Source organism: Phlebotomus papatasi, chromosome 1 (genome assembly GCF_024763615.1).
Source record: "Phlebotomus papatasi isolate M1 chromosome 1, Ppap_2.1, whole genome shotgun sequence".
Taxonomy (NCBI): domain Eukaryota; kingdom Metazoa; phylum Arthropoda; class Insecta; order Diptera; family Psychodidae; genus Phlebotomus; species Phlebotomus papatasi.
The window spans coordinates 74,628,220-74,642,115 of record NC_077222.1 but is presented as its reverse complement, the minus strand read 5'-3'; the positions used below and the strand labels follow the sequence as shown (position 1 = coordinate 74,642,115).

Below are 13,896 nucleotides of genomic sequence, written 5' to 3'. Positions count from 1 at the left end.
TCCATCCAGAGTGTGATGTTTCTTCTCATTTACAGTAGGTATTCACACTATACTACAATACATTTAAGGGGTGGGAGTGTACTGTCTGGTTGCAAATTTGAATTGGTAAATGGGAATATGTGGAGAAAACAGGTGACATTTCGACAAATGAAAAAGGGGGTGGATTTTTTTAATCATGTCACCCATGCCCTTACACATCCTATTTTTTGATGAACTATGTCCACCCCAGTTTAACGGTAAAATGATGATGTAATGTACATATATGACCGTGACGTAGTGCTAAGCTGGAAAATTTTGAATGTTGAAACATTGGTGTTGCGTTGTCACATCGCCAACAACGTATAAACTGATTAAAAGTTTTGGAGAGACAAGCAAAAGACCTATATAAATTCCACACTGTACATGATGCCATAATGCTATTCACTTGTATAACACTATACATGAGTATGAGGTACAAATACAAATACCCAAATAAACAAAAACGGTAGGAAAATTAGCCGCAGACTCATTCTATAGAGAAAGTTCCATCGCAAGAACGATGTACATAGTGTAATCCGAATCATTTTGCCTATGTATAGTGTGCGATGGGGACGCCTGGTCGTTTGTGAATTATTAACATTTTGTGGTGGATTGAAGATGAGCGTACTGGAGAGGGAAGGCTTTTCGGCTAAATTGAATTATTTGAATCGATATTCATGGAATTTGGTGTGTGTTTCGTGGTATTTTGCTGTGGAGGACGAGGACTTAGTGTTTGTAGTGAAATTTGCATATTTGCAAGTTAGAGCAACATCATTAATCCTCTTAGTTCCACTTCCATGCGTGTTACCCAATGCTTGATTTCAGTGACATTTGTGTACTGTTTTATTTTATAATCTAAGAAATTTGTTATTTAACCACATCAATTACAATGAGGTTAAATAGTCAAATTCTTTAATAATATTTTAAAAATGATTTTTAAAATTTCATACTGAAATACTTACAAGGAACGACATTTATGAACTCCACGCATTATAAGAAGTTTTCGTAAATTTGGCATATTGAATTAAATTGCATACATGCTTAATTAAATTGCATGGGAGTCAATGATTGCATGTAATTTAAATGATAAATAAATATGAAATAAATAAATGAAAAATAAATGCAAATCATATTTTCCATCTCCCTGAGTCGATTTGTGTGCAGGCGGGTCGCTCAACAATATAAGCTAATATCTCTTACTGTTTGATCTCTTATGGCCTCTACATATTGGGAGCAATTTTTGTCAAAATTGCTTTTTTGAAGGAAATTCCCTGCAGCGTTGTAGGGAGAAACGTCAAATTTCTGTCAAAAACGCAATTTTTGACGAAAATTGCTTCCAATGTGTAGACGCCTTTAAAGACGGATGGATGCAGAAAACAACGTAACGCATTTTTTCGAAACATCATTGTATTAAATTTTTTTTGAAATATCTAGAAGATAGGATACACTTATATATATATATATGTCAGTCTTCAAATTAGAGAAATAAATATAATATAGTCATTCGAGGAGAGATGGAACACCTTGGTAATATTCAATATTGCGGACATGCTTTTAACGCGAGACAAAGACGTATCTCACTAGTATATCATTTGAAGACTCTAGTTTAAAAACATCAATATTAGAAAAGCCTAGATGAAAATAGTCACTTCGAAAATTAAATTTAAAAAAAAAGTTACATTTTGACGTACTCAAAGAAAGTGCGGATGAGATGGAACACCCCTAATTTTAGCAAAATATTTTTAATTTATTTTATTAATTTAAAATATGAAGGAATTGTTTTTACATAAGATTCTTTTTCATTGAATTTATTGAAGTTTATTTTAATATTTTATTATAAATGATTTATTTTGTGGAAAATATGGCTCTTGTACTTCGTTAACTAAAGATTCTACTGCACACTAAGGACACTGCGGCGCTTTCTTGAGGTAACCCCGCAGAATACTCGTCTTATGCCTTAGACACACTAACGACTTAAGCCGAGAAACGACTTAGTGGAAAATGATGGAAATGTAGTTTAACCATTATTTCTAATAAAATTACACTAAGCCGTCTCTCGGCTAATCCTTAAGTCTGTCAAGGTCCTTATGCTCGTGAGAGCACTACTACTGCTCATAATCATATATGGAGCAGAGCTTTTGTTACACGCCGACTGTGAAATAATAAGGAGGATTTCTGGTTGGCTGTGATCTGCCTTCCTTCCTGCATTTGAAAGCTGTTTTATTCTTCTTCCGTCTGATTACTCCTCGGAGGCCGGAATACTTAGCCTCGCTTCTGGCTTTGGGGGCTTCGGCCAGGCAGCGACGACTCTTGGTTCCGAGAGCTCGCTCGAGCCAGCTTTCGCGTACTCTTTTTGTCAGGGGGGTTGTAATCTACAACTCCCTTGCACCGCGCGCTAGGACGTCGCAGTCCGGCATTTCTGGTGTCTTTCAGTCGGGGTAGAGTTTCTTGTTTCTATTCTTTTTCCCTCTTCTCTATTTAAATTTTTCTGACTTAATCTTGTCCTGAATTTTCTTTTGTTTTTCTTGTATTCTATTTTTTTCTCTATCTAATCACACTCTTAGAAAAAATTAGTTCGTACAAGCTCATATGCAGTTATTAGAACTATAAAATATAGTAAATATAGACCCAACTATATATTTAGTTTGGGTAACTAAATGAAATAGTTGACCACAGTTAGTTAAAGTATCCTTTTCATTTAGTTATCACAACTAAATCAAAATAGTAATGGGTACTATAACATATTAGTTCCAATTACTAAATAAAAGGGGTTGATACCCATCTTATTGGCTGTAATAACTATATCATATTAGTTGTGGTTACTATATAGCATTCATTGTGATGCATATTTCTTATTAGTTGCTTAAAATTCGAAAGAGCTTCAACGCATTACTAAAATAAAAACCACTCTTTACTATTGGAAAAGTAGTCATAACTTTATGAAAATATAGGCCCATCTATTTACATTGGTTGTGAGAACTAAAAGGAATTAGTGACCAATATTAGTTGGGATAATGATTTCATTTAATTAACACAAGCAAATATAATTGTATGAAAGCATTATGAAATAATTGCCGCAACTTATCCACGTAAATATTGTCTTATATTCGCACTACTAATAAATTTATTATGAGTATAATGTTTTAAGAATATAAGAACTATTTTAAATAGATTTGATAATAATCGCCCGAACAACTAATTTTCATTAGTAATCACGTCTAAACTTTTCTAAGAGTGCAGACATTGTAAGAGGGATGGACCCTAATTATGTTTAATTTAAAACAAAAATAAATTGAAATTTAAATTATCAATTACACTGATTGTATCAAGTCAGTCTTACCAGAAATGTAAAGAAAATAATATTTGCAGATTGACTTAAAAAGATTTTGAAGAACATTGACCAAAATTCACCCCGAAAGTGTTGTCAAAACTATTGTGTTCCATCTCTGCGCAATCTCCAAATACACGTATTCTTATGGAGAAATAAAAATTGTTGGCCATTTTTTGGACACCCACAAATTTAATTTCTATTTTCTCGCACAATTTTAAAGGTAAAAAGCTGATATTTTGGGATTTTCATTAGAATGTTTAAGGATATAAATAGACTAAATGAGGTGGAGATCGTGCGTACGGTGTAGGCAGGAGATGAATTGGTCCATCTCTCCTCGAATTACTATATAGGACTTTAGAATCGCTTAAACTTTTTGAAATAGTCTTAAAAATTTTATGTTAGTAAAACCTTTTTATCAAATGGTAATCAAAAATTTCAAAAGTGACTTTGATAAGAACATATCTCATACCTCAGAAAATTTATTTCTGTTCAACATTATCTTTATTATTGTATTCCTCAGGAACGCCATGAGCGCGAGGAGGAAGAAAGAAAGCGCCGTATTCAACTTTACGTGTTCGTGTCCCGATGTATTGCATATCCTTTCAATGCTAAACAACCAACCGATATGACAAGGCGTCAGATAAAGATCACGAAGCATCAATTGGAGACAATAACTGCGCGATTTGTGGCATTTATGAAAGGTGAAACACAAATAATGGCCGATGAAGCATTCCAAAATGCTGTACAAAGTTACCACGATGTCTTCTTAAAATCGGAACGTGTTGTAAAGATGGTGCAATCGGGTGCATGTTCTCAGCACGATTTTCGTGAGGTGTTTCGAAATAACATTGAAAAGCGTGTACGTTCACTGCCGGAAATCGATGGGTTGAGTAAAGAAACTGTACTGACATCGTGGATGGCCAAATTCGACTGCATCCTGAAAGGGACTGGAGATGAAGATACCAAACGTCCCACAAGAATGCAACAACCGCTCAATAGTGAATTGATCCTGTCCAAGGAGCAACTCTATGACATGTTTCAGCAGATTCTTGGAGTGAAAAAGTTCGAACATCAAATCCTCTTTAATGCACTTATGGTGAGTTAGAGAAACATGACGTATTGGGAATTGTTGGATATGTGAAAAGCAATTGCTATAAATCTCCTCTACTTCGTAACCTCTCCTTTTACCCAGCACATCCCTCATAACAACCTTTCTTTCCACCGAAAATGAAGCAAACGGAAGTGAGATACACAATAGGCATTCTCATCTCGTCCTTTTTTCCACTCCTTCCCATTCACTTCCACCTTGTGTAAGGTTAAACTTTTATATTCACCCCCACAAACTTATTTGCTATGAAACTTCTATTCTGCTATGAAAGTTCCAGGAGACTAGAAAGACTTTTCCTCCCACTTGGAAAAAGGTTTTTTTTCCTCTATCAAACACCCCATATGTGTATACTTTATCTATGGTAAAAACTCACAAACTATTTCCGAGCCATCGGGTGGAAATTTCAAGCGCCTGAACTATTACATATTTTTTGAGATATTTTCCATTAAGTGGTGCCCCTAACAAAATTGCAATAAAACCATATAATTTATGAATAATTCAAGATTTAAATTGATGTTTGAAAAATTAGTGAGATAACTGATGCTACTCAATTTCAACCTTCTATGCTATTTGTTCAATTTTGCTTGTTTTTTTATATCCATCATCCATATATATTGTCGTTGTCAGTCATAAATTTGTTGACATTGAAATTTTAGAGGTTGTAATAACTTTAAAAGAATAATAAATCGCAAAAGCAATAACATTGTCATTATACTGAAGGACTTTTAAAAGAAATTATATATTGGTAATTTTTTACTTAAATTTTATTATTATTTTGCAATTTTTAGATAACATTTATATTTATTTATATTGTTTTATAAAAAGAAAATAATGCTACAATATTAATGAAATAGGAAGTTAAAATTGAGAACATCTCTCAAGCAATTAAATTGCTTATTCCCAGTAGAATGGAATAAAATTGCAAATTAAAGTTTGCAATGTTGTATAAATTGTCTGTATTATTTGTTGCTAATTAGTAGCTCACAGAGTTAATTATTAACGATAAATTTACCATGTGTATTAAGCACCACATTTCAATGAGATGATGCACTTCTTTCTACATGAAATTCTCCTGTAGCATTTATCACAGTTATATATAGAGATTGTGAGGAGAATTGAAGGAAAAACTGTCGGATCCATTCACTTCCAAAGGGGGCGGATTAACAATTTATAAGCCTTTCTAGCTGAGAAATATGGTGAAAGGATATATCTCTTGCATAACTATATTAAAATAATTTTTCTTCGCACAAATCCTACCCCAATACCAAGAAATTTCATCGTGTTGCGATTATTTTGCTCTGTTTGACCTTTCGTTGAGAAATTTTCTCTACTGATAAATGACCAATTTCCTATTGTTATTGTAGTGTGAAGTGGTAGTAAATGTGACACCAATAAATTTTCTGTAACATATAATCTGTTAATATAGCTGTGATTTTTGTTTTGTTCGAGACTGAATTATAAACAAGGAGAGCATGTGTTTAGTTCATATATATAAACACTTATTATATCAGTGATTAATTTTTCTTCAATATAATTGCCTCTCCTTGAGGCAATTCGGTCACTAGGCGAGCATGAGGAGTTTGTGATTTAAGTCTCTGACAATGGCATCAGCAGCATTGCTCCCATTCTTGTGCCAAAAGTTGTGGAAAAATGATAGAATGAAGGGGGTTTGGGGTATTCTGAGCGAGTTTAAACGACCATATTGTAGAGTAGATTGTAATGTTCACAGTGGGGATAAGGTCACAGTGGGTGGGTGGATTGACAAATCCGCAATCCATATAATAGAAACTTGGCCTTCTTACCCCTTGGTATACGGTGTTTATGTGGGAGGCATTAACGGTGGTTTTATGTTATTGCTCCAACTCAGTTGGGTGCTTCGCGAACACAGTATTGCTGTAATCTATTGAGTTTTTGGTTTTCCGAAATAAATCGAATTTAGGATGATAATTAAATTTCAACTAATCTGAAGATGGTTTTATTTATGCTTTACGTAGTACTAATCTAGTATATATAACACTAATTTACTTTGTTCATAATAAATTACTACGTTTGATTGATCAAGTATTAGAGAAACTGTAACAAATTTCGCTATAGTTGCATGCAAGCACTAAGTCTTAAGTTTGAAATACAATATTTTTTTACAAATTAAATTTTTGTTGCTTCTTTTTTAAAGAATGTTGCTTGGAACCTTGAAGATAGTTTTCGTCTTTGTTTTTTTTTCTAAAAACTTTCTTAATACATTTTAAAATGAATAAAAATATAGACATAGCTTTGGGAAATATTTCGGTAATCTTAATTCTCATATAGTTCCTTGCCCTTCCGGAATTTTTCCAAACTTTTTTCCATATCATCTTGTTCGTCGAGGCTAGATTTTTTTGGTTTTTGTTTGCATTGTATAATCTCTAGAAAATTTGAAGGACAAAAGAAGTAAGCCGAAATTTGGTACAGTTTCCCTATATAATCTTATTTTGGGAAGAACTATCAAACCCTTTGTAAAAGATAGTACCAAAATCTTCTTTATTTTCATATTTAGCATTTTTTAACTTTAATACTAAAGGCAATTCACACTTAACCCTTTAACGACGAGACAGTTTTCGCGGACTGAAAATCAGCAATAAAAATGAAACCAATGAACAAAATCAGTAAAAGGTCTTATATCTGGCCTTCGAAAAGCCAACAGAGTCTGATTGGGTCTATTTTTTGTCTCTATGAACGATAGGGACAAAAATAACCGAAAAATTTAAGTAATTTTTCTAACAATACTAATGAATGATAATTTTCAATCTAATGAAAAATAATATGTTTGAGTATTATAGTTTCTTTTCTCAAAACGGTTTTGCTTAAAAAAAATTGGAAGTATAAAAAATATTTAAAATTATTTTTCATTATAAGAATTTGAAAATTCGTAATTTTTGAGCTTAAAAATTTACTATGTAGCAAATAGCTGGAGACTTCCAAAAAATATCGTAGATTCCTTCAACCTTCTATTTTGCAATTTCATACAAAAAATAAGGAAAAAATAACTTTAGGTAGTCAGGAAAAATTATTTTCTTCATGGGACACCGGTGTTCCAATCGTCCTTAAAGGATTAACTAATCTCAAATGGGTGAAAGGTTTGTAGATTTTAACATAAAATTTTGAATTTAAATATACAAAATTATTTGCAACTACATCTTCCCTTACCTAATTTTTCTTCTTACATTGTCAGATCTGGTACTAAGCGATATAAAGGCAAAGCTCCTAGTATAAATTACAAAGAATGATTGTCTTAGCTACCTACGAAAACCTAAAACCATTAATGTCTCTCCTAACATTTTACGTCCTACCGCGGTCCAATACGAACAGATTGTATGACTATCACTAACATTAGCAACCCTTTTATGGGAACTAGAAGCTATAGTGATAAGTAGCTATCTTACAAGCTCCACTTTATTACACACAAATTTTACAACTAAATAATTGGGGGATGACGCTCGTATTCTGAATCAGTTTATTCGAGTAAAACGCTAGCTGAATACCCGTCACTATTACCCAGTTAACTTACCTTATATACCTTCTTAAGTCTCCCTCTCATACGTCATATATGTTACATTTGCAAATTCAATTGTCCTTATGTTTATGTCTCTCTTTGCAACTGTGACACGGAAAATTTAACTCTATCTCAATTTAAAAGGTACCAAAGCTGGATAATCAAATTATAATAGATATGAAAATAGTGTCATGATGTTCTGATCCCTAACATTTTCACATGGAAAAAAATATAGTATATGAGAATTGAACGTCCTTATCCCGGAATATTTCTACATCCAAATTTTCATAGCATTTAATATTTTGGATAAAGTGTAACTATTTCTATATGACCCAAATATTCCTATTAATTTTTTATTCAGTATTGATAGACCTATTATTTATTATTTATTTCTATGCAACAGACAATTGATGCTTTCAAAATTTTATTTTTTTTTTAATTAGAACGTTTGTTGAATTTCAAAATTTTGTTTCATTTTGATATTTAACCTGTCTGCTCACTAAAAGCTTAGCCCAGTTTCCGAAAGCATAAAATTTATAAAGTGCAAGCTGTGGCAAATTTTTTTTTTCAGACTGTTGTACCATATGTATACGAACTATGTACATAATATTATAAGTGAAAATTTTCGATTATATCTTATACATAAATTAACAGCTATTAAGCCGCATCGATTAAACTTGGATTTGATTTTTCATTAACTTCGTTTAAGTAATTTTATTACCATGCTATTCGTAGATTATGTGTATATGCAAAAATTACAATAAAAATGTTATTAATTTAAAACGTATCGTACTAAAATGGGAAATGAGAATCCCTGGAGAGTAATAAGTGGTAGAAAATTTTACTATAAACCGTCTTTTACGTGATATAAGTCCCAGTTTTTGCTCTGATAAAACCAGTAAATGGACCATCTTCTTAAATTTTTATGTGTTTTTTAAGGTCTTCTTTAACAGTTCTAAAAATATGAAAACTAATAAGTATATCGACAATTTATTATAGTGGCTCTCATGGCCTCTACACACTAGAGAAATTTATGTCCAAATTATCTATCTACCTAAATTACTTATATGCCTGTTCAAGAAAAAATGTCAAATATCAAATATGTAGATGCCATTAGGTACTGTAATATATTTACTTGGAGCGACTACACCACCGGTGCTTTTCTCTTTTTAAAAACCTTACTAGAAAAAAACTAATAGGAGATTAATTTTATGGAAAACTTACAAAATGCCAATGTGTCAAGTAGCCGCCTGGGATGAAATACCCTAATCGTTCTATAAGAATTGTCTTACAAATGTGACAGGAATTGAGCCATTCTTTATAGAAAAAAAATATTTCGTAAAATTGTTCTTAAATGTTTATGAATTACTAATACTGGAGACTTACGAAATGCTCGTAAATCTTATAACCCAAAAAAAAGTTCGTAAAAATTTGTACTTTTTCACAAACATTCTTTGTAGCATGAACACTAGATGAGCATTTGTTTGACAATTTACGAACGAATGACAAAATTTTACGAGCAAAGGTTTGTAAAAGAATAAAAAATGTTCGTCAGGATATCATGTTACGAACGATGTTTGTGAAAAAGTACAAACATTTACAAACTTTCTACTGGATTATACGATTTATGAACATTTCGTAAGTCCCAAATAGGAATTCACAGACATTTACGAGCAATTTTACAGTATTTTTTTCTACGCGTTATCCAGGCTCAAAGTGCCACTACGCTTAGTAAATTTGTAAATTTATCCCCTAAAAACATCTCCAAGTTATGTTTTTGGAACTTAGCTATTATCTTTAATCTGATATACAAGTTTCACAATTTGTGTTTCATTCAAAGAACATTCAAAGTTAATTATCAGATACCATATGACAGATATGATATGCTTTATAACTTTTGAATTTATTTTATCCTGGGATTAAAATTTATAATTTATTGCTCTGCTGACTCCATGATTTTGAGCATTAAAAAGAGTTTAGTGATTTTTCGAGCACTTATAAAATCTATAAGAGCTCCTTTTAAATACTTTCTGCAGCTGGACTCGGCGGATGAGCAAGCGGCAGCTATTAGACGAGAACTTGATGGACGGATGCAGCGTGTGTCGGAGATGGAGCGCAATAGGAAGTTGATGCCAAAGTTTGTTCTCAAGGAGATGGAATCACTGTACATCGAAGAGCTGAAATCATCGATAAATCTGCTGATGGCAAATCTTGAGTCATTACCAGTGTCGAAAGGCTCCATGGATTCCAAATACGGGCTACAGAAACTGAAGCGGTACAATCACAGGTAACGATGCAATTGATATATCACCTATGGAATGAACATACAATTTATCGACAACTTTTCGTATTTGGCCATGCCTTTTTTGCCATACTCTTGTGTTCTCTGCTATTAATTGAACCATATACAATAATGTATATGAAAATCATCATCTGCATTTTTGCCCAACACACATTATTTTGTTGTGGGATAACTGCAATTTCGTGACGTACACATCTAGAAAAATGATACTCAGGTCACAGGGATCCCTGGCAAAATTGGAGGGCGACTCAGCTGATGGGGACACGCAGCTAACCAAGATGGATGTGGTGCTCACGTTTCAACTGGAAGTTGTCGTTATGGAGGTGAAGGGACTGAAGTCCTTGGCGCCAAATCGAATTGTCTACTGCACAATGGAGGTGGAGAGTGAGAAATTGCAGACAGACCAGGCCGAAGCGTCCAAGCCTATGTGAGCATTAACTTCATAACATCAACTGCTATTCTTCTCATATTTTTCTTTCTTAGCAAAGTGTGTTGTTAAATTAACTAACCTCCTATTACGATGATTCAAAATGTTGATTATCTCTTCCCACAAATCTTATGTTATGATAACATTTTGTACAGCTCTATCCTCATCTTTAGCTTTCCCTTAGATGTGCCAGAGTGTTTTTGCAGAGATATTCGAAAGTTTTGAGTTCCAAATATATACACACTTTTTAAAATAAATCTTTCTGAATCTAAGAACGGCGAAATTTCGAAATGAATTTTCGATCATTTTTCAACATTCGAATTTGAAAATTCTAACATTCCTTTTCTCTAAAGTGTTTTCAATTTTCAATAACTAAACTGGGAAAAGAAATCTTAATCCATTAAATCCTATGGTCTATGTGCATATGATATCTCTATTTAAATATGATAACATGCAAGGTTGGTAATTTTTTTTTTGCCAATTTTGCTTTTTCCTGTTTCTTATCTACTTTCAGCCAGATGTTCATTTCAAAACTCAAATTTAACCAAGAATAGAAATAATAAAACTCCTACACATTTGCACATTTTTATAAAAAGTATCTTCCTACCAATTTCTAGAGATTTTTTTGTGTGTCCTTTCAAACATTGAATTATTGCTATTAATTTATAGGATAAACATTTTGAGTCAGTAAATTAACAGATCAATTAAAAAATCACATTGTTTTTTTCAAAAATCAAAATGATCATAAATATTCCATATGCTTCATAAATTTTTCATTTTTTCTATACCAATAATATTTCTTTTTTTTTTGGGCATTTACAATTTGTGACTCCTGTTTTATTAATGTACTGACCAAATTTTATTTTTACTGGTCATTTTAACCAAAATATCACCATATATCAACTGCAGTTATTCCTTATTTGTGCAGCTTCAATATGTCGTTATTTCCTTCACCCACTTTCGCATTTGCATTAATGTATTTGTCTCATAAGAGTAATTTTCCAAACATTTATAAACTATATTTAACTTAACTAAATTAAGTTATTTTCTCTTGAGTTTTGGCTAGGGTAACGTGTGGTATTTCGGGACACTTTTTAGCACTTTCAAGTTTCAAACAGCTTAACGACTTCTCAAATAATTTTTTTCTTTGTTGATACAGATATTTATGTTCCTTATGCTATCCAGTATAAGATTCTTATCGAAAAATGTCGAAAACTGCATCATTTTTTATAAAAAATAGCAAGAAATGTAAAGAAGTAAGAGTGGTATATTTCGGGACAGTTGGGTATTTTGGGACAGACAAAAGTCGCTATTATGCAAATAACATCTGTGTTAACATCTGCAAAATTGACCACACTGAATATTATGTAAAAAGTGAAATGTGACACTCACAATTCACGCATATTTTACGCTTTAAATCAAATAAAATTTAAGGAGTTTTATGTTTATCTGATACGTGAAGAGCTTAATATTTCATTTGGAACTTAAAAATAATTAGAAAACAAATATTTATAGGATTTTTGATGTGTCCTAAAATACCCATATTAAGTCCCGAAAAGCACCTTGTCCAGAAATCCCACGCTTTACCCTATTTGAAAATATACGAAACATTTCCAACATAATATTTTATTACCTCAAAATTTTATTATTTTCGAAAGTCATGCATATGGTGAAACTACCCTACCCTTTTTATATTTTTCTTTAAAAAAAATCAATTAGCCATTTTCATCAAATATTTTTTAAATTATTAGTGTTGGTAATAACCACTGCAAGGGTCACTTTTGCAAATAAAATTAATTAAGTGAAATAAGCCTTAACGTCTCTAAAGAAGATGTTTAATACAAATGCAGATACGTTTATCAAATGAGATATAATTGACTATTTATTTAAAGAATTACTTGATATATTATGTTCCGCCTTTTACTTTCTATGGAATATTTTAGAAACTGAAAATCAAAAATGTTTGTCCTTGCCTTGTACATTCCTAATACGGGCTTCAGACCTAAGGCTCATAGCCATATAGCTTAACTTGTCTAATTTCTTCTTAATCAAGATTTTTTGAAAAATTATCACTTAAGATTGGTCAACATGGGCAAGTGATACATTAAATTTTGAAGAACCAATGAAATTGGTTGCTATTTTGAATTTCGAGGCTGTCGGGAACTGGGCTAAATCTTAGGTCTGAAGCCGGGCTAGTAAGAACTCTTTTAGATAATAAATAGAAGATATCCTGCGTAACTATATGACTTGGTATTAATGGATTAAGAAAGTTATCTCGTTCTAAAAAATATTTATTCGACTGGTTTACACAGTTTTGCAAAATCTATCTATTTGTTTCTTGAATACTTCCTAAAATTTTATTTATATCAAAACAAATCAAATAGAATTTCTTCGTACCAAAGGTACACGTTTCCCTAAAAAAAGTGTGCATACTTTTGGTTCATATCAAAAGCTCTGAGTATCCCTGTGATGTGTGTATAATATGATATGACTATTGTCAATCACTTAATCTGACATGAAAATTGTGATGATATGTTATTGCAACGGGAAAATCATTAGGTGGGACACGCAAGGTGACTTCTCTACTACTCATCCGCTTCCAGCGGTAAAAGTAAAGCTGTATACGGAGAATCCAGGAATGTTGGCGCTGGAGGACAAGGAATTAGGTAAGGTAATCCTGAGGCCTACGCCACTCTCGTCCAAATCACCTGAATGGCATCGGATGACTGTGCCGAAAAATCTGCCGGACCAGGATTTACGTATCAAAATAGCATGTCGTATGGATAAACCACTCAATATGAAGCATTGTGGGTGAGTTTTCTATTTTATTCTGTTCACCCCTTTAACCACCCATTTCATCCTTCAATCTTGAATTTTTCTATCCATTTAACCAACCACATCCTCCATATCCCATTTCGTGCGTCAACGCAGAATTGAATGGAAAGTCACAAAGACTATTTGAACATGCTGACAATTTACGAGTATCTACCCACATTATAGATCATAAATTTCATGAGATATCGAACCGTGGTGTGTTTTTCTGCAATTTATGGAAATGCAATGAATGTTATTCTTTTACGGATAAGAGAATACAATAAAATGGGCAAACGTGAATTGATTACCGACTTTTCTATTGGCTGTGATTCAATCTCATATAAGAAGCTCTTATTTGAAATATCTA

General features: G+C 32.4%; 1 protein-coding gene across 19 annotated transcripts in view; it reads left to right on the top strand.

The window, feature by feature from the left end:
* The window catches only part of LOC129802195 (calcium-dependent secretion activator), a 211,057-nt gene that overhangs the window by 142,850 nt on the left and 54,311 nt on the right, over nucleotides 1–13,896 (top strand). For 11 of the 19 annotated variants that reach the window (XM_055847990.1, XM_055847972.1, XM_055847955.1 and 8 more), the window contains exons 4-7: nucleotides 3,870–4,445; nucleotides 10,023–10,273; nucleotides 10,488–10,715; nucleotides 13,275–13,526. In XM_055847990.1, coding sequence (XP_055703965.1) covers nucleotides 3,870–4,445; nucleotides 10,023–10,273; nucleotides 10,488–10,715; nucleotides 13,275–13,526 — 1,307 coding nt within the window. The remainder of the gene's footprint in view (nucleotides 1–3,869; nucleotides 4,446–10,022; nucleotides 10,274–10,487; nucleotides 10,716–13,274; nucleotides 13,527–13,896) is intronic. The other 8 variants (XM_055847982.1, XM_055847964.1, XM_055847920.1 and 5 more) reach the window with 1 other exon arrangement.